General features: G+C 41.3%; 2 protein-coding genes across 2 annotated transcripts in view; both read left to right on the top strand.

The window, feature by feature from the left end:
* The first annotated feature begins 160 nt into the window (after positions 1-160).
* On the top strand, positions 161-18,576 carry TFB2M (transcription factor B2, mitochondrial). Its single transcript, XM_045817929.1, has 8 exons — positions 161-615; positions 1,783-1,871; positions 5,427-5,577; positions 5,913-6,061; positions 10,826-10,915; positions 13,126-13,194; positions 15,686-15,849; positions 17,835-18,576. The coding sequence occupies exons 1-8, from the start codon at positions 306-308 to the stop codon at positions 18,010-18,012; spliced, it is 1,200 nt and encodes a 399-aa protein (XP_045673885.1). The 5' UTR covers positions 161-305; the 3' UTR covers positions 18,013-18,576.
* A 5,230-nt stretch (positions 18,577-23,806) lies between these two features.
* Positions 23,807-27,142, top strand: part of SMYD3 (SET and MYND domain containing 3) — a 446,241-nt gene continuing 442,905 nt past the window's right edge. The window contains exon 1 of the mRNA XM_045861300.1: positions 23,807-24,029. Within this exon, the coding sequence (XP_045717256.1) occupies positions 23,866-24,029 (164 nt within the window). The 5' untranslated portion in view covers positions 23,807-23,865. The remainder of the gene's footprint in view (positions 24,030-27,142) is intronic.

Genomic DNA, 27,142 nt, shown 5'->3' with positions numbered 1-27,142 from the left:
GGCTAGAGAGGAAGCGCAGGGGGCGGATAACCATAGAGTACACAGCCTGGATGGTCCGTCTCCTCCTCGGTCCACTCACAGTCCTCTAGCGTCAGCACCCGGCAGGAAACGGAAGTCAGGGTAAAACAAGTGGGAGGGGTTGTTCGCATGCGTAGTTTGCAGCGTTTGCCTCCCCTCCCCCTCTCCCGCCCTCACCTAATCAGGTGGTGCAGAGATGTTGCACGTGGTGATTTCTCTTGGGCGCTCGCCGACTTTTCATTGACGTTTTGCATGACTTTGGGACAGACAGACCTTAGAGGGTAAGGATGTGGGTCCCAGTGGCCGGGCTTCCTCAGCGGCTGACGCTGTCAGCTTCTTCCGGTGCTGGTCGCCTTTGCCTTTGGAGGTCGGGAGCGGCGAGGTGGAAGGACGTCCCGGCGAGGAACCGCCGTGGTTTGTCTGACATCCAGCCGCAGCTGTTGCGGGGTCAGGATTTCAGGGAATTGCCCTCGCGGCCGTCCAAGTGCGGCGTGGAGTCTAAGCGTTACCTGACCAGTCCAAGACTGGCTGAGACCGTGGTGCAGTTCCTGCTGAAAGAAGACGACCCGTGCAAGCTCATCCTGGAATGCAATCCTGGTGAGTCCGTCGTGGATTGCCTTTTGTCGGGTTTTCATCACCTTTGCAAACTTCTGTTGACCATGCGTAGGTAGCTGTATGAGACATGGCGCCTTCCTTTGGGCAGCCTGTATGGTTTTGTAGTCTCTATCAGGATACTACAGAATATTTCTGTAGCAGTTTGCACTTCACACAGTACTTTGATAGAGCAAGCTCTTCTTTTCCGTCGTCTCCCCAAGATCGTTGCAATCCACTCCTGGAAAAAAGAACTTTTGTTTTACCTTTCCGTGAATCTCCTTTAGACCATTAGCGGATGCTGAGAACACCAGACTTATAAAAAATAACTTTTTCAAAAAATTTTACTTATTTATCTCTAGAGAGAGGTGAAGGGGGCGGGAGAGAGAGAGAAAGAGAGAAAAACATCAATGTGCGGTTGCTTCTCAAGCGCCCCCTATTAGGGACTTGGCCCGCAACCCAGGCATGTGACCAGACTGGGAACCGAACCTGGTGACCCTTTGCTTCAAAGGCAGGCACCCAATCCACTGAGCCACACCAGCCAGGGCCGCAAAAACAAACAAACAAACAAAAACTTTTTGAAATACCATCCTATCATGAGGAGTCAGTTCTGTTTAGGATAGTCCATGATTAAATGGTAGGCTGGAGGCAACATTTTTTTTTTTCTTGAGACGTGAACCTAGAGCACAGGTTTTCTAGTGTTTGATAGAATGGATTCAAAGCCAAGCAGCACCCCTGAACCGGTTGTGAAGTTGGAGTCCAGTGACTGACTATAACCCCCAGTTCCATATATGCAAGTAAGGAGTGTAATATCTACTTTGGGGATATTAGGAGAAATTAAAATTACAGCCCTGGCTGGTGTGGCTCAGTGGGTTCGAGCGTCATCCTGTAAAGCTACAGGTTGCCAGTTCGAGCCTGGGCCAGGGCACATAACCTTGGTTGCGGTTCTGTCCCCAGTTGGAACTTGTACTGGAGGCCACCAATTGCTGTTTCTCTCTCACATCGATATTTCTCTCTTTCCCTTTCTAAAAGCAATGGAAAAAATGTCTTAGGGCGAGGATTTAGAAATTTTTAAAAAAATTAAAATTAGAAAATCCATGTAAAATGACTTTTTTGACATTGAAAGAAATTGTTTCTTTTGTAAATAACTTTTTTGTTCTGTTACTATACTAGGTCCTGGAATCCTGACTGAAGCATTAATTCAAGGAGGTGCCAGAGTGATTGCCCTTGAAAGTGACAAAACTTTTATTCCACATTTGGAGGTATATTTTAAAAATAATGATTGATTGATTGGAGAGAGAGAGAAACATCGATTTGTTGGTCCAGTTACTTCTGCATTCATTGGTTGATTTTTGTGTGTGCCCTGACGGGGAAGTGGACCTTTGGCCTTGGCGAATCAGAATGACGATCAACCAACAGAGCTACCTGGCCAGGGCTCCAGAAGTTTATTTTTAGTTTCTAAAAATAATGTACTGGTCCATCAGTTCCCATGGCAGTGGCTTAGGGAAGTAAATTTAAGCACACAATTTATTTTTCTCGAATCACTTTTAGTGGCCATGTCTGAAATATCTTGTCATCCCCAGTGACTAGAACGTTCTATCAGTGATTGTTGAATAACTAAAAGATTGGTGTTCTGAGACTTGTTTTCTGCTTGTAGCTCTGCTAGAGACTAGTTGAGTGACTTTGAACAAAGGGTATAACTGGTATTTCTGGGCTCATTTCCTGGTTTTAGTAGGCTGTGCTGTACTGTGCCCCTGCCTTCTGCAAGCTTAGAATCTAATTGGAGTGCTAAGATCAAATTAATGGGACTGTGTAAACTCTGGATTTAGTGGTACAGGGGCAAGGAAGGTTTGGTTGGTCAGATACAGTTGCATGGAGTGCGGGCATTATTCAAATGGACTTTTCAGTGAATTCTGCTTTGTAGCAGACAAGATCACATAACAGTAAAGTGGAAAGTCCTTGCATCAATTTCGGTCTCTTTTTTTCTTTCTCTTCCTCTTTTATGAATCTCTACATTCAGTTTAGGAAACTAACATTTTTCTACGACAACTTTCTGAAGTCATGTACATTGTAAAAGTGCAGGATAATAACAAAAAGTTATGATAATGTCCACCAAATCCATCTGCTTGTTTATTAATAAAACTATGTGCATTAGATAGTTATTATTCTATAACGGACTGCTTTGAAAAGAATTCAGGGTTTTAGCCAGGTTATTTAATTGATTAAAAATCTGTTGAAATTTCAGAAACATGAGAAAACAAAATCGTTCAAAGATTCAAGATCATGAAACGTGATTTCATACACAGAGCTATCTATAATTTCAACTTGGAGATTAAAAATAAGATAGCTTTTATCTTGATCTTTTAAAAAAAGGCCTACAAGTTTTTGCCTCAGTTAAGGTTTTTATTTTCTTCTACCTCCTGAGTTCTCTCTCTGTCCAGCAGTAACTTGAACTCAGCCGCGAGTACTTCCTTTCACTTACTAACCGTTGTTAAGGTGAGGTGGAAAGCCATTGCAGTAAAGCTTTGTGTGAATTCATGTATTTGCCAGAATAAAAGAAAAAACCGTTGAAATAAAACCTTTGCATGGAGTGTTATGGTGGTTTTCTTAGCAGACGATGCTTGTAGCCTCCCCACCGCTCTCTAGTGTGCTCCTGAAACCCGAAAGGACTCTGAAGGATGATGCTTGACTCTGGGTTTTTATCTAACTTTAAACTTCCTCCCTCCCCATTGCCCTGATAAAATTCTCGGGACTCCATGTGAATAGTGTTTCGAGTGGGCACAGTTTGTTTCCCTCTCTCTCTGCTGTAGAGATACACATGCTACAGATTGTGTTCCCTAATAATCATAATCTATCCCACTTGAGTTGTGAAAACTACTATTGTGCCAGCACTTAGCTGTGAACGTTCAGTTGAAGAGACAGCAGCTTCTGTGATGAACTACCTGTTAGTTCAGCGCGGTTACAGCAGCACAGTCTTTTCAAACCTTGCTGAGCCTCAGCCCCAGGGCTTCCCACCTTTAAGACCCTGGGGCAAGTAATTAAACTGTCTGAGCCTTGGTTTTCCCATATGTAAAACAGCTGTGTCAGTTCCCACCTGTTAAGGATCTTGATGCTTAAATTCGATGAACTCCAGTGCCTAACATAATGACCCATAGAAATCAACAGTTACTTATCTTTCCTGACCTTTTCACTTCCTGATTTTGAATCCCAAATGCAATCAAGTTGAGTTCCAAAATGTGATTTCACTAATATATGAATTTATTCTGGAGTTCTGGCTGTTACTGTGTTTGAATTATTGAATAGTAAATGACAGGTGCTACACCAAAAATGTGTAAAGTCACAAAGTATACGTTCTTTTTTCATCCCCATCAAACCAAAATACATTAGCTTTCCTCAGTGAGAAAAATTAAAATATAATTCTTGAGTAATTTGTGAGGTTATTTTATTGCTGTACACATAGAATAGTTTGTAAGAGGTTAGTCAGTTTTTAAGGTATGCATTATATGAATGCTCTTTTTCCTTAGCTTTCCTAACACCCCACTCTTCTGGTTTTCTCCTTTGTTTTCGGTGTAGTCTCAGCTTCTTGTCACGAGACTCTGCAGTTACTCCGTCCTCAGGCATAGTTCTGTGTACTTGTCCCTTAGACATCTCATCTGCAGTCCTGGCTGCGGTAAGCCACGTCCTCACAGATTTGTGTCTTCAGCTGGACCTCCCCGCGGAGGTACAGCCTTGCACCTGGCGCCTCCCCTCGGGTCACAGCATTGGGCATCTCAGCATGAACAAGACCAAACATGCGTGATTTCCACCCGCAGTGTGCTCCTTCCACTGGTCTTTTTCCAGGGTCCTCGTGAAAGTGATCATTGAAATGTAGTCAATTCAGAAATTAAATAATATTTACAGTTTGAATTTACATGCTTAAGAAAAATTAGGTTTTTAATTTATAACTTTTAAGTCACAGTTTTGTTCAGACCTTGATAAATGCCAGTAGAAGTTTCTGTGCATGAGAACCTAGATACGCACATCAAAGCATATTGCCCTCTTTTCACTGATTCCTTGTAACTTCACGTTAAGTTTATGGAAGTCTGCAGCTAATGCTTGCTCTCACTCCTGAGTTCTCCAGTACTACCCCAAGGTGAGCAGATCAGGGCGGTACAAAGGTGGAGGTGAACTGGACCTCTTCCAGTGGGCAGGGAGCTTTTCTTCTAGACTTGTCTGTCTTTAGAAAAAGCACATGAAGAATTAGGTGGAAAATGGACAGTGACCCACACAGTGAGCTAAGTTCTTACCTGAAGGACTAACTAAACTCTTCAAGAAAAAAAGGAATACTCTCTCGAATCAGCTGCCTTTCACTTTAATATTTTTCTGTTTTTGTCGACCATGAAACATCTTTCCACGACTGGTAGATGGATCACCGCTCTCCGAGCCCCGATGTGTTCTCAGAAAGTTCGCCCAGTGCCCCAGGCAGCCACTACCAGGGAATTAGGGATTCATGGGAAGGAGCTTTTCAAACAGCTGGTGATGCCATTGAGGATAAAGTAAAGGAAGTAAAAGGATAAGGAAGATTTGTTCAAGGTGTTTTGTTTGTTTTTTGGGCTTTTTCTTATTAAAATAGTTGTACTTTTATTGTTTTTGAGGCATTAATTGATTTGTATTAACTTAAATTTTTAGGATATATTTAGTCATGTTTTCTTTACTAATCTTTATTGAGGTGGTCATATTTATGGTAAGAATTCTTTTTTGAAGTAGGTCTTTGAATTGTTATAAACACTTTTCATAACACTGAAACTTCTTCACATGTCATTTCTGCTTCTCTTTAGTCCCTAGGAGAAAAGCTGGGAGGAAAACTGCACGTGGTCCACTGCGACTTCTTCAAACTGGACCCTCGAAGTTTTGGGGTAGTGAAACCCACTGTGGATTCCCGGGTGCTTCTGCGGGACTTGGGGATAGAAACACTTCCTTGGGCGAAAGGTAACTTTTGTCCTTCACTAAGGCACATTCCTTCTAACTTGCCAGCTTTCTCGAGCAGTGCGCCAATGGTTTGTTGATGAGATTTGCGTGCAGTTTATGTTGTACAGTTTATGGGCAGATGCTCCGAAGTTGAAACTTGCTTTCCCCTCACACCTGGGCACCAGTAATCCGAGCAGTTGTGCTAAGGCCAAGTTTTCTGTCAAGGAAACATGTTGAGGCTTAGGTTTAATTGAAATAAAATTAATATAGTCTGTTCACCTAGTTTGGCTCAATAAAATATGATCCCAGGAGAAAGTGTAAAGCATTTACTCAAATATTTTTGCTTGTATTAACAGGTATTCCTTTAAAAGTAGTTGGAATCTTCCCAGCCAAAAATGAGAAGAAGCTGATTTGGAAGTTTTTACATGATATATATTCCTGTACTTCTCTATATAGATATGGACGAGTAGAACTAAACTTTTTTATGAATGAAACGGACTGCCAGGTGGGTTATCTAGAACGACTTGACTAGTATTTTTGTCTTGGAAGAGTTCTGTGGTTTTTCTCTAATCTTCATGATTTCAATTTGGAATCATGACATAAAATTTACCATTGTAACTCTTTTTAAGTATACAGTTCAGTGGCATTAAGTATATTTACATTGTGGTACAATTGTCACCACCATCCACGTCTTCTCAGCATGTGTTCACCATTCTCTGCTGGAACTCTGTACCCACAGAGCACTAACGCCACACCTTCCCCACCCCCGAGCTCCCACTACTCTTCTACATTCTGTATGAGTTTGACTCTTCTAGGTACTTCATACAAGTAGAACTACACAGTATTTCACTTTGTGTCTGGCTTATTTCACTTAGCATAATGTCTTTAGGGTTCATTCAAGTTGTAGCATGTATCGGAATTTTATTCCTTTTTAAGGCTGAATTTTATTCCATTGTACAATGTGTACACACCACCTTTTGTTTATCTATTTTCTCTCTGTAGACTCTTGGGTTGCTCCCACTTTTTGGTTACTATGAATGCTGCCGCTATGAACATCGGCATGCAGATATCTCTGAGTCTCTGCATTCCATCCTTTTCGTGTGCATTCAGAAGTGAAGTTGCTGGATCGTACCCTAATTCTATTTTGATCTTTTGAGGAACCACCATGCTGTTTTCATAGTGGCTGTCCTGTTTTATATTCCCACCAGCAATGCACAAGCGTTCCAATTTCTCCACATTTTCTGCAATGCTTATATCTGTGGGTTTTTTTTTTCTTTTTCCAAATAATTCCCTTCCTAATGATTTAAAGTGGTATTTCATTGTGGTCTTGAATTTCTGTTTTCCTAAATGATTACTGCTGATGAGCATTTTTTATGTAGTTATAGATCATTTGTGTATCTTCTTCAGAGGAATTAATCCTGTTGTCTATTTGTTGTTGTTGAGTTATAGGAGTTTTATAATCTCAGTATTAATCCCTTCCCAGGTATGTGATTTGTGAATATTTTCTTCCCTTTTATGGGTTGCCTTTTTACATTGCTATGGTATCTTTTGAGTCCTAAAGTTTTTAATTTTGGTGATGTGCAATTTGTCCTTCTGTTGTTGTTGCCTGTGCCTTGTGTCATCTCAGAAATCATTGCCAAATTCAATGTCACGAAGCTTTCCCCCCGTGTTTCCTTTTAAGAGTTTTATGGTTTTAGCTCTTATGTTCAGGTCTTTGATCCACTCTGAATTACTTCTTTATGTGATGTTAGGTGAGGGCCCAGCCTCACTCCTTTGCATGTGGAAATATATGGAGTTTTCCCAGTACTTTCGTCGAAAGACTGTCCTTTCCCATTGGCAGCCTTGTTGAAAAATCACTTGGCGATGTATGTGCATGGGAGTCTATTTTTGAACACTGTTTTATTCCATTGTTCTTTGTATTGTCTACATGCCCATGCCATACTATTTTGACTACTGTAACTTTCTTTTTTAAATTTTATCTTTATCTATTTATTATTTTATGTTACCTTTTAGTCCCCTTTATTCCCCTTTCCCCCAGTGATTACTGTAACTTTGTAGTAAGTTTTGAAATCAGGATTTTGAGTCCTCCGATTTTGTTCTTTTTAAAGATTGTTTAGGCTATTTGGTGTCTCTCAAGATTCCATGTATATTTTTTAAAATGTATTTTATTGATTATGCTATTACAGTTGTCTCATTTCCCCCCTTCATTCCCCTCCACCCTGCACACCCTCTCCCACCCACATCCCCCCCTTTAGTTCATGTCCATGTGTCATAAGTTCTTTAGCTTCTACATTTCCCATACTATTCTCGCCTTCCCCCGTCTATTTTCTACCTACCATCTATGCTACTTATTCTCTGTACCTTTTACCCCTCTCTCCTCCTCCCACTCCCCTGTTGCTAACCCTCCATGTGATCTCCATTTCTGTGGTTCTGTTCCTGTTCTAGTTGCTTGCTAAGTTTCTTTTTGTTTTAAGTGTGGTTGTTAATAATTGTGAGTTTGCTGTCGTTTTACTATACATGTTTTTATCTTCTTTTTCTTAGATAAGTCCCTTTAACATTCCATAAATCAGGGCTTGGTGATGATGAACTCCTTTAGCTTGACCTTATCTGAAAAGCACTTTATCTCTCCTTCCATGCTAAATGAAAGCTTTGCTGGATAGAGCAATCTGGTATGTAGGTCCTTGCTTTTCATCACTTTTAATACTTCTTTCCAGCCCCTTCTTGCCTGTAAGGTCTCTTTTGAGAAATCAGCTGACAGTCTAATGAGAACTCTTTGTAGGTTACTGTATCCTTGTCTCTTGCTGCTTCTTACTGTATCTTTTCTTCATTTTTACCTTGGCTAATGTAATTATGATATGCCCTGGTGTCTTCCTTCTTGGGTCCAATTTCTTTGGGAGTCTCTGAGCTTCCTGGACTTCCTGGAAGTCTATTTCCTTTGTCAGAATGGGGAAGTGCTCCTTTATTATTTGTTCAAATAAGTTTTCCACTTGTTGCTCTTCCTCTTTCCCTTCTGTTACCCCTATAATTCGGATGTTGGAACGTTTAAAGATGTCCTGGAGGTTCCTGAACCCCTCCTCATTTTTTTGAATTCTTATTTCTTCATTCTCTTCTGGTTGTTTTTCTTCCTTCTGGTCTACTCCATTGATGTGAGAGCCAGCTTTCATTCCATCACTATTGGTTTCCTGTGCATTTTTCTTCATTTCACTTACTGTAGCCTTCATTTGTTCATCTAATTTGCGACCAGAATCAACCAATTCTGTGAGCATCCTGATCACCAGTGCTTTGAACTGTGCATCGGTTAGGTCGGCTATCTCTTGGTTGCTTAAAAAATTGGCTCTGGGGCTTTCAACTCTGTTTGAGCCATCTTTTTTTTTTTTTTCTTCCTTTGGTCTGGTTGTGCCTGTTACGTATGAGGGGTGGAGCCTTAGGTGTTCACCAGGGCAGGGCACCCCAGTTGCTGGGATATGACATTGTATGTGGGGGCGGGGTCCTAGAGGGAACAGTGGTGCTTGCTCTGCTCTCCGTGGGACCTCAGTCCCTTCTGCTGCTTCCCCCGAGCAAACTGGACGCCTCTGGTGCCAGTTCCCGTGTGGGTGGGCTTGTGCACGCTGTGAGACCCTCCAAGGACCCCTCCTGAGAGGCTGGGAGTCCCTCCCTGCTCCTCAATCCCCACAGGTGTCCTCAATCAGTGCCCCAAGGCTCTCTTTCCCAGCGCCGGGATCTTGGGTTACGCGCAGTGCCTTGCTTCACAACTGCTGCCTGGCTGGGTCTGCCGTTTGCCACCCTGTGGCTGGGGTCTGCCAGCTGCCGCTGGTGCGCTCAGGGTCCACCCGCTGCGGTCTTGTGCACCCAGGAAGCCTCACGCGCCCGGTCCCAATGCTCTCTGCGCCCAGCTGCCCAACTCTGCCCCTCCTACCGGTCTGGGTGAACGGGTCTATTTTAACTTCTTGGTTGTCTGACTTCCATACAGTTCAATTTTATGTCAGTTTTGGTTGTTATTCTGTTTCTAAATTGTTGTTGTCTCTATCTTGGTTGTTCGAGGAGGCACAGTGTGGCTACCTATGCCTCCATCTTGGCCAGAAGATCAAGATTCCATGTAAATTTTAAGATGAATTTTTAATTTCTGAAAAACAAAAAAAACAACAACTTTGGGTTTTGATAGGGGTTGCATTCAATTTGTTGATCACTTGGGTCATGCTGACATCTTAACAATATTAAATCTTTCCATCATGAACCCAGGGTGTCTTTGTATTTATTTGTTTAATTTCTTACAGCAATGTTTCGTAGCTTTTCGTGTAAGTGGAATTGTTTTCCTAATTTCCTTTTCAGATTGTTCACTGTTAGTGTATAAAAATACAATTGATTTTTGTGTGTTAATTTTGTAGCCTGCAACTTTGCTGAATTCCTTTATCCTAACAGTTTCTGTGTGCAATCTTTAGAATTTTAGACTCTACTTTTAATTCGCTGACATGGAAGGTCTTCCTGAAGACCTGGATATTGCTTTGAGGGTGATGTTTCTTTTCTGCCCAGAACGCCTCCTGTCATCAGTCTCTTAATGCAATGTAACAGGAGATGCTTATTTGTCTGTAACAGAGCTATGGGATAGGACAGTGGGGCAGGAAATGAAGGGATGCCTTATTCGCCAAAACCCAGGTAGTATGTGAGCAGTCAGTGTCTGCGGAGGGAGAGCAGGGGCTTCAAACCGTGGAGCTGTGCACACAGCACATAAGGAAAGAATGAGAGGAGGAGAGAGAGCAGACGCTTTGTCAGGGTTCGTCTCACTGCTGGGAAGATGTTATAATGGTTTTTTCTTTTTCCACCACGGATGCTCTTGCCTGTCATTTCCTCTCTCCGAGGTGTCTTCTCATTCGCTGGGGCGACCTCTTACCTTTCAAGTGTCAGCCTAGACAGTTCTGACTTAGAACTGGACAGACCACTGGGTACATGTTTCTAATACTCGATGTTCCTCTTCACAGAAATGACACATTTTTGTTTAATTTTTTCTTTAATGAGGTTTTGCCCTGGTGGGTGAGATATGGTTAAAGGAGATCAATCTAGAATACTTTCTATTTTAAGTGTACATGATATAGCTCCATATGAAAGTTTAAAAGGCCTTTCTCTTTTTTGAAATGGTAACAGCTAAGATTTTGCATTTAATTTTAATTTTTCCTAATTTCTAGAGAATATTAGATATTACCATTAAGACCACCTTTGGTTTTGATTGATGGTAGTTTTGTATAACAAGTACTTTCTCTTTTACTCTTATTAGAAGATCATGGCGAATCCTCAGAACCGAAACCTGTACCAAGCCTTAAGTGCGCTGTGGCAAGTGGCTTGTGAGGTCAAGCTGCTGCATACGGTGAGTGGAGCCCTTGTGCACTTCAGCAGGGACTTCATTGTTGTCAGGGAGGCTCCATGTCAGTGCCCAGTGAATGGAGAGAAGTTCAACATTAAGTTGCTGATTTTTCCCAACCGTGGCGTACATAGTAGGGCCAGGTAACTCTGTGCCCGTTTTTGTCACAAATATTTGTTTTTCTCTGAATATAAAAATAGCATATGTTCGTTGTAAAAATGTAAGCTATAAAAGAATTTTTAAAAACCCCCTACATTTCTGCCATCCAGAGGCCACTACTGATGTCTGTGGCACACTGTTTCGTCTTTTATTCTCCCTATGATTATGTTTCTCTATGTAGTGAAGATTCTGTTATTTTTATCTCATTTTTTCATTTAATAGCTAATGCTTAGTTATGTTTTTTCCCCTTGTCGCTGAACATTTTAAGTTTTTAATGGCTGTCTAATACTTTATTATAGATCATTCCCCTCCTTGTTTTTTTAGTTTACGTCCTTAGGAAAATCAGAGTTGTCCAATAGAAATAATATACAAGCCACTGATGCAATTTTACCTTTTTTAGCAGCCACGTTATAAAAATTTGAAAAAGAAGCAGGTGAAATTAATTTTAATATTTTATTTAACCTCAATTCAAAATATTGTCCTTTTAATGTATAACCTGTATTTTAGAATTAGTTATTATGTAATTTTGATTTTTGTGTGTATACCAGGCTTTGGAAATCCAGAGTGTAGTTTACAACGTCTCAGTTCAGACTAGACTCATTTCAAGTGTTCAACAGCTGTGGTGATTAGTGGCTAACCATATTCAATAGCAGAGGGATACAGTGTAAGAAAAAAAAAATGGTAAATGCTATTTCTTCCATACCATAATTTGCATATTCTTTCATTTTAGTAGATAGAATATTGAGTTGTTTTTATGTGATATGTGTTCATATATATATATATTTCAAAGATTTTATTTTTTTATTTGAGGGGAAGGGAGGGAGAAAGAGGGAGAGAAACATTGGTGTGAGAGATGTTGATTGGTTGCCTCTTTGGTGCCCTCACTGGGGACCTGGCCTGCAGCCCAGGCATGTGCACTGCCTCCACGGATCTCCTTTCATTCTGTGAGTTTTTCGTTGTAGCCTCTGCTGTCCTTGTGGCTTTCCACTGGTTTCTCTGTCCAGGCCTGCTGGGGACTGGCTCTCAGGATGGTTTTCTTCTCTTGTTCTGCAGTGTTTGTTTTCGGAGGCCCTTTGCTGAGTCTTGCCATTTATTCATCTCCCGAAAGGAGAGGTCTTTGTGCACCCCAAATTTTAAACATTTGTCCATTACATACCTCTAACTGGAGGGTCAGTTGTGGAACTCAGCTCCCAGGGTCTTTCAGGTTTCCTCTCCTGCGGCTTTGCAATGGGATAAGGTCCCCGCTGTACCCAGTGCTATTCAGCAGACCCGAGTGTGGGACAGTGGGAACTGTGGTGCCTGCTGCACGCTGCTGTGGCTTCGCCTTCCCTCTCTTGGCGGCATTCGGGAACTGCCAGCAGTTTTATGGATGAGCAACAGTTGCATTTTTTATTCCACTTCATTTGCCACTGTGGTTGGTAATAGTCATTTTGACAAGACCCTTTCAAACCTATGTCCAGTACTGTAAGTTTTAGTCCTTATGTCTGTGTCACATGCTGGTTTAACTCACTCTTACTTGGAATTTAATTGTGTATATATTTTTATAATAAAAATTGCTTCACATGTAAAATTGTATGTATGTTAGATACAAAAAATAATGATCTTTTAAAAAATTGACACAGTATCTTTATTTTTGTATCTCCTTACATGTCCCAACATATTCAAATGAGTTTGAATAATAGGCTTTTCCACTAGGTTAGGACAAAAATATCCTTAGTATTGATCTGATAACCCCTATACTGATTGTGACTCTGCTCTTGAAATGTTGGTTATTTAAACTTGTAACTGGAGACAGTATTTATGCAAGCATATTAAGGGTAACTTTCTTTCATCTGAGTAACAGAGTTACCATTATTGGGGCAGACCTTTGATTTTCCTTTTCTTTATCCAAAGAAAAGAGATAAATGATTTGACTGTTATATGTTGTTTTTCTTTAAACCAGTTAGATTGGTGGCTGGGGTTCATGCTGTTGTTTGGGCAGACATTTTTAAAGCAGCAGTGATCTGGGGCCCTTGGGCTGAGGAGAACTGAAAGAAACGTCTCTGTCTCACCTCTAGGAGCCGTGGTCGTCGTTCGACAAGCACGCCCAGGGCGGACAGCTGGGGAAGCCGGAGTGCAGGGCGAGTGTGAGTAGTGCCTCGCGCCCTTCCCTCTGAGTGCAGCATGCTTTCTTTCCTTTAAGGTCATCTGATATTCCATGTGTATTTGAATTTTTTAACTTCACAATATCTGGAAATGTGCTTTAAAGATAACTTACTGCTTGTAATAAATTCCAGTTATTTTGGAAGAGAATTGTATTTTCCAGCTGTTTATACCGAGGATGGATGAACAGAGTAGTAGACCAGACAGAATCTGACTTCCATTTTTCTCTCTCTTGAACTGAAGACACACCCCAGATTTGGAAAACATAATCGTTTCACTATTCATCTGATTTGGCAAACTAAAAACAGAATTTTATTTGTTACTAATTAACCAGGGATTTGTAACATTGCTCCTCAGAATGGTTGAATTTGCCAATAGGTACATAGGCATGCCTGTTTCTTACCCAGGATGTTGGGCTTTCTTTTTATGTTTTTTTTTTTTTTTTATGAGATGATGTTATAAAGCAATTCTCCATGTAATTTATATTAGGGTATTTGTAGTGGAATTGTAATAAAGTAGCTGAAGTTCCAAAAACCATCTTTGAACTCCCCGAAGAAGTCCCCGTTAGGATTCAGGGCCAGTGATGCCCCGATCCCAGCACACCGACTCCGCCTGAGGCTCCCGTTTGCCTGCCTCTTGGTTTGCTCACTGTCGCCCCTGAGCGAGACAAAGGAGATTGCGCGTGTAGAGATGGTCCAACCTTGGAGTGATCGGTCCCCGTCGTGACCGTTGTGACCTTGGTTCTCTTCTGCTCTTCGGCAGCACAGTCCAGTGGGAGGTACACGTTCTGTCTGGATGCCATTGGAGTTTATCGAAAAGTCCCCCAAATGAGCAACTCTGGGTAGAAGACATTTTCTTATTTTTCTTAATGACAAAAACAAAAGCTAAAAAAGTTTTTGGCCAACTTAAATATATAAACTTTTAGGGGTACAGATGAAATAACCAAATCTCGTATTTCACGAGAATGTTATCATGTATTTCACATGCACCTTTGGTGTCAGTGTGTTAGTAATTGCTGCGGAAGCACTTTGAGACATTGGACAGTTTTTTAGAGCACATCATCGTTGTTTCCACCCCGATTTGAGATGTCCCACTTCGGAATCCATGTGTTTACGCTGTCATTGGAACCTTTTTCCCCAAATTACAAACAAATGCTCATTGAATATTAGGAAAGTTTTTCTTCCCTCTTTATCAGGTAAATGTATACCTTTAACGTTATTAACCAGGTTGCTTTTTAAAGTATCTTCAAAAACTTGTCAATAACAACCTATAATACTTGGAATTGTATTATCCGTGTTGCTAAATTAGTAATTACTAAATATTTTTAAATTTAATTGCTGTTGTTTTTACCAATTCCTTAAACTGTAGACATCCAAAACTAGGAGCTAGGATTGATTATAATTTTTGGGATGGGGCTTTATGTTTTCCACAAATAGGACTTATATTTAAATATATGTAAGTAATGTATATTTTAAGCATTAAATATTTATATTTAAATATATATAAAAGGAAGAATATAAGTGGTCACACCTAATGTGTGAAATTTCCTAAAGAAACATAAGGCTCCCTCTTTTCTGAGGAATAATTTTAGGGGAAAAATGCCTTAAGTTTACATGAAATCATACACAGTTTTCATTTTAATCCGTGTAATAGTGTATATTGTAATATTGTGTATTGGAGCAGGTAGCAGACTTTTTCTGTAAAGGGCCAGTTGGTAAATGTTTTGTGCTTCCAGGCCCCATAACTATCCCTGTCACGTGTTCTTTGGTGTTTGCTTTTTTGTTTTAGGGAAAAAAAACAACAATCCTTTACAAATGTGGAAAATGTTCTTAGCCCCAGACTGCAAAAAGAGGCAGGCCATGGACTATAGCTTGCTAAACCCATATTTATTTAAAAAAATATCCTATTAAAAATTATGTGTGCATAGTATTTTTTTATTCTTAGGATGTGGTGATGTGCTTCAAATACAGAAGAGACTCACCTCATGTTAGTGTCATGATTGGGATTTGATTTTACCCTGTTTACAAGGTAATCAGCTGTGACTCTGTGGATGGTGGCCAGAGACCCAGACTCCTGGACCAGACACAGGGCTCGATTTGCCTCCGCGGCCCACAGAGTAGTGTGGTGTGGTGCATTTGGGTGGTGTGCATTCAGCGGGTTTGCGTCACAGCTGAGGAACAACGCGGAGCTGGGGAACCTACCCCTTTTATAGCAAACATTAAGCAAGCCTAATTTTTGTCCTTGGAGAGAGAGCTGTCATCCCTCAAGGTGACTCACTGCAGACCACCCTGAGAAACGGCCCAGGTGGAGAGCTGTTAGGGCTGTGCGTTCTTGGCACGGCTGATGAGAACCCACAGGGACACGCAGGGTCTGTGGTGACTGCCTTTCCCACAGGTAACTTGAGTGAGTCAGTAAACAGTGTCTCACTCTGGCAACACTTTATGACTAACACAATTTATTTTCCTTCCTTTCCAGGAACCACTGGAACAACAAACACAACAAAACCTGTGTTTTGTTCAATTCACTCCTCGTAGAAATTTATTCACACAAAATTTAACACCTGTGAACTATGATGTATTTTTTCACATGTTAAAGCAGTGTTTTCTGAAGCGCAATGCCAAGCTGATACACCAGTTACAGTAAGTAGGAAGAATGAAAGCGAATGTAAAAGCAGCAATTTAATATGGGAATTACACTTTCATGTTAGAGGTCCATTTTTTGTATCTTGTATATTCTTGCTTAACAGAGAAGTACCATGTTTCCACTCATCTATTTCTTCAAAATAGTGAGTTGGCCAAAAAGTACGTATGGTTTTTTCCATAAAATAAATGACACATTTTTCATTTTCACCAACAACTTTATTGACTTGGATATTTTGAGAAGCCACGAGTGGCTTCTAGTGGGTAGAGGCCAGGGGTGCTGCTAAACATCTTCCAAGGCCTAAGACAGCCCGACAACAAAGAGTTATGTGGCCAGAATGTCAACAGCACCAAGGAACTTCACCAACCACTTTCGACACGTGCCGTCAGTCACAGCACCTTCTCCACACACTGCACAGATCTCTCCTCATGTTTCACTTGCATTTTTACCTTTCTCGGAATAGTAAGGCATAATATACTGAAAAAGTTGTGTGTCGTTTTCCATCTTCAGTATTAAAATATCTGCACAAAAATGCAATTTTGGTAAGTTCTTTTTTAATGTACGCTGACATGACAGCTGTCATGATACAAGCTAACAGAATTGTTTCAAAAGACATTAAAGACAACTGAGCACCACTAGAGCCATCATACGGGAAAAACGTAATGGATTTTTTGGCCAATCCAATACTTTCTTTTGCCTGGTGCACATTTTCAGAAAAGTATAATTGTGTTTTCCACATGATCTCCTAAGCTTAATTTTCCGCCCTTATGTCTGAAAAAAAAAAAAAAAGGAAGGCTATAATTTGTTCTTATCTTTGTCGGATTTAGCTGAGAATACCTAATAACCTTCATGAAGAACTAGCTGCTTGTCACCGGCTGGGGTGGAGAAAGTTAGCATTATCGGGGGCATATCCACCATCTACCTTGTCAGTGTCCCTATTGGTTCTATTTCCTAACCAAAGTAGGGATGTGTCATTGTACCCCCTTAGTTTCCTGCCCTGGACCAAAGCTTTTGTTCATATAAAGCTCCATAAAAATTATAGCTACTTTGTATCTACATAAGTATAGTTTTTTATGGGGCAGACGTGTACAGTTTTGTGAGTTGCACACCTTGTGATCAGCAGCCCATAGTCATTCAAAGTATTGTCAGAGGATGAACAAAATGTTACAATAATCATTTAAATTAATTTGATCATTGTCAGATAGATACATGAATGAGCTGTTGGTTCAGCAAAATTTATGTAAAAATAAATGTTAAATGTGGCAATAGACCAGTAAAAATAATCTACTATTGTCCATCTTGTCCCCTTGTGATAGTGGTTGTTTTGAGTGAAACTATCAACACTATAGGGAATTAAGGAATAAATTTGGTAAGCTGTGGTACAAAATATAAAAAATTCCCTTTGAGATCTCTGAATTGAAAGCATGTTTCTGTGATGAGAATTCCATTCAGAATCAGAAAGTATTGGAAGTATTTTCTACCAAAATATTTTTTTGCAGTTGTTTGCTTGTTATTGTCAGAAGCTCACTTAGGCTAATGCGTAGGGCAGTTTTTTGCTTTATAATCACCAGTAAGTGAAAGATTGTTTTCTCTTTGAAAAGTGCAATGCAGCAGTTTCTGCTGTTTGAACTTACTGAACTTTTAACATGAACTTAAATGGAGCCAAAGACTATTTTTGTAAAGGGAATTAAAGGATGAAAGAGGTAGATGAGAGTTTTTTCAAAGGGCAATGTTAAACTGGGGTTTTGTGTAGGAATTGATTGGAACTCTTACCACCTACATCTGCTCTTTTCACTGTAGGTAAGCTGTGAAACTTGAGGAATGAACATAAAGATAGATGTGATATGCAAGCTCTTAAACTAAATAAGATTATTTATATATGTTAGGCATTTTACATTGAGCTCACAAGCTGCCTTTATCCCTGTTGACTGACAGTTGTTATGGAAAAGAATTTAAGAAATTTACTTTGAATTTTTGTTTGCAGTTCACTGAGTCCAGTGGATGCAGAGGATATACTGAAGAAAATAAGACAAAAAGGAACAACAAAAATAACAGATATGTATCCTGCAGACTTTAAACGCCTCTTCGAAACCATAGAACGTTCCAAAGATTATTCCTGCAAGTGGCTGTACGATGACTTCATGGAAGATGTCGTCGTATAGGGAGCAGGAACGGGGCTGCTGAGACAGCGGCCGCAGCCGCTCGTTGTACTTGGAAGCTGTGACGGAGGCTCACGTCCTTTCAGGAGAAGGTGGCTGTTCTTGTTTTGCACAAACCAGGCCGATCGTTTCTTCTGAGGTCGATACCATTAGGACATTGGGTAAAAAAACAGTGGCTGCTATTTTATTCACAGCAGAATAAAGTAAGAGCTTCCCTTCACCGTGGATTTGATCAGCTCAGATTTGTTTCGTTTTAAATTCTATTGTCAACATGCCAGTAGTTGTATGGAGTTACCAGATGAAATTTAGTTTTAAAAGTCCTTTTACCCGAACACTTACATGGTATTAATTTAAATATTCTACTTTCACTGTTGATTTTTGCATCCTCTGGGGGGGGGGTCGCAAAGAGTTTGTATGGTTTTAAGCTTAGACAGTAAATACAACTGATTTAAGTGGTTGGTTTTACTTTTCAGTTTGTTGAAAGTATTAACGAATACTGTGCAATGAAATAAATTAAATTTTATTATGGTTTAAACATTTTTAGAAATTAAAATATTTTAAATAAGATTTTGTGATTTTTTTTTTGTCCCTAATGAAACATAAAGTTGACCCTAACTTACTCACTTTAAATTGTCATGTACAGTCAATATACATTGTGAATAATTCAGTCTGTTATTCAAAAGTCTCTTGCATTTTTGTTCTATTAAGAAAGTTTATCTGCAGTTAGACCTTTACCTGAACCTAAATGAAATTAAGAGCATTTTCATTAGATCACTGAAGAAGCTACTGATTTTAGCTGAGAATACCCGATCTCCTGGATTAGATTTGTCTGCTGTTACAGCACTTCATAATATCTAAGGCACATTAATAACCTTCTGACTTCCCTCCTACTGTCATTGGTTTACAAATCAGTCTGGCTGGAAAATCCTCTTACAATTCCTATCCCACCGTTACATAACCTTATCTAATCTTCATAGTGTCGTTTGGTCTGTCTTCTCTCCCTGTTTCTTTCCTAGTTCTGTGCTTTAAGCCTAAATTTCTGTTACTAAGTTTATAAGAATGTCAGCTGAGAAACATTTTAAATATAGTTCACAGGGATTAACTGATGGCTTTTTGTAAAGGGAATGGGCTTCAAAAGACAGAGCAGCACATTTGCTCTTAGCCTAGATAAAAGGAGTTGAGTATGGATTCTGCTATAAATATGAATCAATGCCTTACAAGTGGTATATGCTCAGAGTATCAGGCAGTGTCACTTCAGACAAAATGGAAGAGGGGACTTAAGGACAGATTGGTTAACTGCTTTGGGAATTAAGGGAGAAATGGAGTTCAGGAGCGTCACTAAATACATAGAGTCTAGCTAAGGATAGGGACCAAGTTTATAGTGGTAGCATTTTATACTATTGAGTCATTTTAGGACGGGAGCAATGGAGAACATGGACGATTAGATGAATAAAAGTTGTGTATTAAGGAGATGAGCCTTCAGGTCTGTGCACGGAGTGGTTTCCATTACTTACAGAGCCAGATGTGAGTTTGACACTAAACATCTTTCAGGTGGGAGGGATGCTGCCTGAAGGCAGTGGGGTGTGGCTGGATCTCCTGTGGGGGTGGGGGGGGGGAGTGCAACTGACTGACCTCTCCAGCTTCTTCCCAGAGTCCACCACTGTGTTTGTGCCGAGGCCGCACGTCCTGCAGGTGGTTCCCAGGCCACGATTAAGTATGGAGATACGGAGGGCAGGCCCCTAACTGTGGCATCTAAGAAAAGGTGTTCATCTCGAAGTGGACATGATTTCGAGTTCCACGCCGAACAGTTACTAGCTGTGTGTTGGGGCGGGCGGGGTTTGGGAGGGGAAGGCAAGCTCCTCTTGTGACAGACACAACAAACTCCTACGGGCAATTCTGGCTCAAGGACTCCCTGTTGGTGTGACTAAACCTTTCTTGGAGTTTCACCATGGCCCTGGACGTCCTGTCCAATCTTTCTCTTTCCACAGTGTGAGACCTGCAATCACAATGCCGTGCCTTCTGCGTCCTTCTCTAAGAACCTTTCACACGTCTCATCCCGTCTTGGCACCTGCTTCCCTGCAGACCCAAACTCATACAGGAGACGGGATGTGAGCGTAACAGGAAGAAAGGGGTTGAAATACTGAAGCCAGTGTTAGAGAGCCAGTGGGGAGTCATTTACAGTGGTACTGAGGTGCCAAAGGTGGAGTAATGCCTGGTGACGACAAGGTCCATCCAGATCCAGTGCCAAGTAGTTCAGGGGTAAGCACTTCCACAGGTAGGTTGCCAAGGGGCCTTTTAGTTTAGCCAGTGGCTGAGGATAACATGCCTGTCTGGTCTTTTTGAATCCCCCTAAAACCTGAGGAGCTTAGCAGAATGTTCAAATGGAATATTGGGAACATGGCCAGGTATCTGAAGGAAAGTTTTCACGCTGCAAGAGTGAAATAGTTGCCCACACAGTCAGCTCTAGGTAAGTTCCTGGTGACTAAAGATGGCCAGGAGAATGAAGAGCCGGAATTACCAACAACAGGAGACCCTCTTGGTGGCATTTAAGGTTCTTTAGGTCTTTGTCTTTGGAGTATGTGTAACTTCCTCCAGAATGTCTGAGAAGCAGTCTGAGTTCAGAAGGTGATTGGCATCAGAACAGGCACACTGTATATTAGGGTAGAAAAAAGTTCTGTGATTGTGTAATGCCACCATTTGTTCATCACTAAATTGCAGAATGGTATTTAGCGGGTTATTTATCTGGGCCTTGGTTTTGCATGTGCAAAATGAAAAGGCTTTGACTATGTGGGCCTACGTGTGATAGTCTATACTCATCTGACAATATATTATGAAGAGTGCATTTCCTAAAGGGAGGAAAGTTTCTCTTGCCCCCCACCCATATAAGGAAAATCTGGAGAGCGAAATCAGCATAGAGAAAGCAGAGCTAACACAAGGAAACAGGGAGACATCATTCTGATAACATTTCAGCTCCTGGCTCTAACCACACCCTAAGTCAAATACACATCCAAAGCCTGAATGCCTGAAGCAAATGCCCTAAGCCAATTTCCGTTTTTGTTAAAAACTAGTTTGGGATGGAATTTTATCACTTTCAACCAAGAGTGTTAATACAAATACTATCTTAAAGGCATGCATCAATAGCTTCCCATTCCTACATCACTACAGGACTCTTCTGAATCTAACGAATAGAAATGATCAATTCACTCCCAAAGTGATGACTGGTTAGGGACCTCCAACCCACAAGCCTGCACCTTTGGATTAATAAAAAAGTGCAAGTTTTTTGTTGTTCCATACTTTGTCAGTATACTTTTTGCACCATTCTAAGGGTCGAAATAGCAATTCTAGTTAACCCGATGAGACATATGATAGACTTTTAAAATAATCCAGTGATTCTTGATTAAATTTCATTTGGTTTATTGCTAAAACTGCTGGGTAATTCTGCATTAAACATTTATAGCAACTACTTAATTTACCTCTTGCTAATAAAATAGTATGTTAAACCTTCAATTAGAATTTATGGGGAATTGGGCACAACATTCTATGTGCTCGGTTTTAATTTGCTCATTAAAAGCAAGGATATGAAAGTAATGGAACGAATAGGGTGAGAAAGCATTGATTTTCGTGTACTTTAGGAATTCAATTTAGACTCTTGGTGAAAGCTAACTGTAAAGCCAATTAGTAATTGGCCAATTAGCCAATTGTTTTCATTGAAAACATCAAATCTTGGAAAAAGGAGGTCAGTTTCAGGATCCTACCCGGGATTCCCATATTGTTTACGGTATAGAAACCTGTCAACTCTGTATGTCTTGAATTCTGATAACATCCTCCAGTTCTCTTTAAAATACATTCCATCTGCTGTTTTCATACAAAAGAACCCCTACCTCTCAATTGGTTGAGTGCAGGATAGGACAAAGAGCCTAGGGATTCTGAGCTTCTGTTTGCACAATAAATCTAAATGGTAATGTGGTCCCTCCCAGGCCACCTTGAAAAATAGTTATCTTTACAGTTTCTGAGCAGTCTCTGTATAAGGAATCTGGAACCTGATACTTGTAATTCATCATTTTAGAATTCTGGAAAGCAGGACTGCCCATTTCACAATAATTAAATCAGTCTCTTTTACTAAGAACCTAAAGCCTCTGTTTACTGAATATGCCATTCTCATTATAGGATGTTAAGAGTATTGCATTATGTTGTACTGTTATGTAATACAGGTTGTGGGAATCAGGGTATTCATACAGCACCAGAGTATCCCCCAGAGAGTGCTTACTAATTGCAAAGGTACAGTGTACTTTTGTTGCAAAGGTACAGTGTACTTTTGTAGCAAAGACTTCTAGCCGCCACTACTTTAACCAACTAATCAACTTAGTTTTATTAATAGTGAGATATTACGCATATTTAAGATTGATGTGATGTGATCATAGGTGAACAGTGTAAGTTGTAAAATGTTTTTGCCGAACAGTTGGATCAAATCAAGCCTCTGGACTCGAATGTCCAGATCTAGCCTGCAGTTTACAGGAAATACTGGGAAGAGAGGAACAAGTTAAGTGACACCATGAGAGAGCAGCCAGACAAATACCGAATGGAGAATATTTTACAAGACTCCTAGCTTGGACTCTTCAGAGTTCAAGTACAAAAAAAAAAAAAAGTCAATGTCATGAGAAAGAAAATGGTCCTTTGGCTGAATCGTGGTTTTTTTTTTTTTTTAAGATTTTATTTATTTATTTTTAGAGAGGAAAGGGAGGGAGAAAGAGAGAGAGAGAAATATTAGTGTGTGGTTGCTGGGAGTCATGGCCTGCAACCCAGGAATGTACCCTGACTGGGAATCGAACCTGCGACGCTTTGGTTTGCAGCCCGCGCTCAATCCACTGAGCTACGCCAGCCAGGGCTATGAATCGTGGTTTTTAAAAAACGTTACAAAAGCCAATCTTAAAGTGAATATGGTTTTTGCTTGTTAGTATAGAATCACTTTTTAGGTGTGATGGTGATTTGGCCGTTTTTAGGATATTGTTCTTACGTTGAGGAAACGCATGTTACGGTATTTAATTAGGAAATATTCTGCACAACAAACGTCATCAACAAGTGAATGAAAAAGCAAATTACGGAAAAGTACCGGGCAATATACAGGAACAAACTTCTGAGGTACGCACGATACATCCCGCTGACATTGTTTTGTGTGTTTTTATTCTTTTGCCCCCTTAGCAGCCTCTCCCCGCCCCCTCCAACACCCCTTCCACTATAAATTCCCTGAGATCAGGAATTGTTTCCTCTTTTTCACCCTATTATCAGTGCCTCGCGCAGAGTTTGACATACAGCGAGTGCCCAGTAATTTTTGAATAAAAGATTATTGCTTTTCAAAAAAGAAATATGATGTAAAAGTATTAGTTGTGAAATGTTACGTCTGCAACTGACTTTGCAATGATTCAAGAACACAACTTATTTTCAAGCGATTCAAACAAGACACATTATGCATACACACCTGCAGACATACGGAGAGAAAATGCGCAGAAATGGCAAAATACCAAGAATTGTTTGATCCAGGTGAAAGGTATAAAGGCGTTCATTACGTTGTTTCCTCAACTTTTATTCTGCAATAAAATTGTCTTAAGAAAATACTGGAGGGGAAAAACTAGCGCCTCTCCTTGCGGAGTTGCCTGGGACTCCAGCGTCCCAGCGAGTCGGACGGGAGCGCGGGCGCCCCGCTCACTTCGGGGACGCCGTCTGCGCTTGCTCAGAGGCCCCTCGGCCCCGCCCCTCGGCCTACGTGTGCGCGCAGCGCGCAGGCGCACGGCTCCCGGCAGCCCGCGAGGATTCAGCCGCGGGACGCGGCTGCGGTCTGAGGTGCGGAGCTGCGGAAGGATGGAGCCACTGAAGGTGGAAAAGTTCAGCACCACCGACAGGGGAAACGGGCTCCGCGCACTGGCGCCGCTGCGCCCGGGAGAGCTGCTCTTTCGCTCAGATCCCCTGGCGTACACGGTGTGCAAGGGGAGTCGTGGAGTCGTCTGCGACCGCTGCCTTCTCGGGTACGTGCGGGGCGCCCTCGCCCACCGGAATCCCATCAGTACTGTCCGCGGTACAGCCCGCCCCGCGACTCCACCTGGCCGTGGCTGCACCGCAGCTCGTCGGTTCTGCCGAGGAGTCCAGCCCCCCGCACTCCTCTCGTGCGGGTCCTGGGGACCCGTCGCGGCTGCTAGGCGGGGGCGGGGGTGTTGGGGTCGTTCCAGGCACCGTCCCTGCAGGGCGGGGCTGGGGCTGATAACACCCACACCCCTTGGGCTGCTGTAGGAATTGTAGGGGGGGAGCCGATGAGACAGACTTCAGGGGAAGCGTTTGGGGGGGGGGGCGGGTAAACACGCTCTGGGGAACAAAAGTCCGTCTCTTGTGCGGCGTGCTTAATTAGTGAGGCCGTGGAAATCATAATTGGCGGGGGATGGTGTGAATCAGGCTCCCAGCTGATGCTCTGCTGGGAGGACCTGGCTTGCAGGAGGCGGAGGAATATTGGTGTTCAGGGGACACTTTCTGTGTTTTGAACGGGACGTTCTTAAGACTCGTTAAGGAGTAAATAAGCGCGAGACAGAGTTAATTTCAATGTATGCGAAGTGCTGAAATAGGCAACAAACACTGTGCTGTGGGAGCCTAGGTTGCTGAGTTCCGGGGTGTGCTTTGCATTTAAAGGCTGTGGCTAACCTAGAAGTGAGAATTCATGTGAAAGTGTTTTATAAGCCTGGAAGTCCTGAGCCACTGAAAAATGTTATGTGAGAGCGATTTATGGAAATATGTAATATATATGCACAGTCATAGGAATTATGTTCAAGCAACAAGTATTACTGAGCTTCTATTACATGCTTAGGAGAAGAGCTCCGTTTGAGATGGGCTGGATGATTTTTTTTTTTTTTCCCATCAGTGCTCTTCCAGACCCATTAGCCTGGGATTTGGGTGAGTGGATGTGAGGAGTAAGTGCAAAGCTCAAATCAGTAGCTGGACCATTAATCTTACTATGCCCTTATTGAATTCATAATTGAGGAATTTACTTAATTTTTGTATTTTAAAGTTACCAAATAGTAATTGTATCTGTTATTTCCTGAAGTAACCATAACAGCAACAACAACAAAAATCTATTGAGAAAGTGCTTTGAAATTTTTGTAAACTGTGTGGTTGAAAGCCATTCATTCCTTTCAAGACTTGACTTTTTCCTAAAGTCCAGACATTGGCAGTTTTAGGCCTTTGATTATTGTTCAAAATTAGACAAAGCTGTGCTCTTCATCCTCGTAAATCCTTTGGGGCTGTGTCTGCAGTTTGAAGGTAGTCCAAGGCAGAGAACTGGCTGTTTCCTCTGGTATTAATCGATGGAGAAGATGTGGGTCATCTTACAGATAAATTCAGACTGCCAGTTGGAATATTTAGCTGTATTTAGCAGTTAGAATAGAAAAATTTTGGAATGAAGACTTGATGACAAATTGCTCAATGAATTCTCAGAGCTGGACTCAAATCTTAGGACATGGAATTATCCATTTTCCAAAACTGCACACATCCAGCTGTTTGTGGGTGGGATCTTTCTTGATTTACTATATTTTTTCATCACTGCTGTTTATCGCTCATTTTTCTTATTAGCAAGAACCATAATGAGTTAAGCAAAGGAAAAAAAAAAGCACTCATGGAAGAATACAGAAGAGTTCTCAGCATTGCTTTAAAGTCAAGTCTGGAGGAAGCACGGCTCTGAAAATGGGCAGGAACCCAGGGAAGTTCCATAGTCAGAACGGTGCTTTGGAAATACTTGAGGATGGGACCCGAGAGTATGTCATTTTCGATGCTGTCTGGAAATGCTGGGTTCTGCAGCGTGTGTCACCGACACTATGACACTGGTGCTCCTGCTGCCACTGCCTCTGCAGTGGCGGCCTGGGACACTAGTCACTGCTTTCTCTGCTTGGCTTCTTTGTGCTATCAGCTTCTGATTCAGGGTCCTTAAGGGGTGCCTTGCATTGGTCGAGCTTAGGGTCACTGCCTGCACCCTGGCTGCCAGGGAAGTTGAGAAGGTGAGTATTTGGCCTTTCTGGCTTTTAAGAAAAGACAGGCTCTACTTCCCATTGATACTCACCTGGTGGAAAGACCATCAGACATATAGGAAAGGGGATATAAATAAATGCCAAGCATCCAAACAAAACAAACTAAAGCAAGTAAATGGATTTTTTATACTAACAAACATTTGCTTATTAGTACTTTATACAAAAAATATACTTGCACTTCTTTTGGATCAGTAAGCTATAATTCACTTGTTCCATGGCTGTCAGTATTCTATTGAACAGTTTGTCTTCAATGGTTGGGTTTTTCTGAAGTGTCTAGGGGAATCCTTGCAGCCCTAAAATAGCGTTGGAGAAATCAAACTTAGTGCGTTGTCTCATGCAGTTTTCTGCCGTTTTTCAAAGTCTATCATTATGGGGTACAGTAGCTCTTGTTCCTTGTCACCTTGTAAGTAAAATTGGCTTCTTTAGCCATCATCAGTGTTGAACTTCTTGAGAGCAGAGATTGCATCTGGAAGTTTTTGTAGCCCCAATGCCTGGCACGTGGTACACTCTTAGTTTGTGTTATGAACGTCCAGCTGAACTGTCCTCTAGCTGTCACTGCCCTTTTGCTGCATTCCTTTTGAGTCAAGAAATGTAATGACAATATTAGTTTGTAACAATTTACAACAGTTCCATGGTGGGGGGGGAGGGAGAACCAGATAAATAATATAAAGAACAGATATGTATTATAATTATTTCATTAGCCTCCAAATGATTTATTGCTGTCAGAATCTACTTGATTTCCTTTGGCCTTGGAGTGTTTTGATTTGTGCTTTAGTTCACGCATTTATTTATTTATTTATTTATTTATTTTTAATTGGATTTATTGGGGTGACATTGGTTAATAGAATTGTATGGGTTTCAGGTGTACAGATGTATAATACATGATCTTGTATTGTGTGTTCACCACCATAAGTCAGGTCTCCTTCCATCACCATTTATCCCTCCTATACCTCCTGCCTCCCCTCAACCCTTTCCCTCTGGGAATCACCATGCTGTTGTCTGTGTCTGTGGGTCTTGCATGCTTATTTTTATTAAAGAGAAACTTGAACCTGCTTCATGGCTTTTCTTGCCTT

The sequence above is a fragment of the Phyllostomus hastatus genome, unplaced genomic scaffold (assembly GCF_019186645.2).
Source record: "Phyllostomus hastatus isolate PE091 unplaced genomic scaffold, TTU_PhHast_1.1 phas_contig_148, whole genome shotgun sequence".
In the NCBI taxonomy this organism is placed as follows: Eukaryota; Metazoa; Chordata; class Mammalia; order Chiroptera; family Phyllostomidae; genus Phyllostomus; species Phyllostomus hastatus.
Note: the sequence above shows the minus strand (reverse complement) of the source record. Positions and strands in the feature narration are given on the sequence as shown.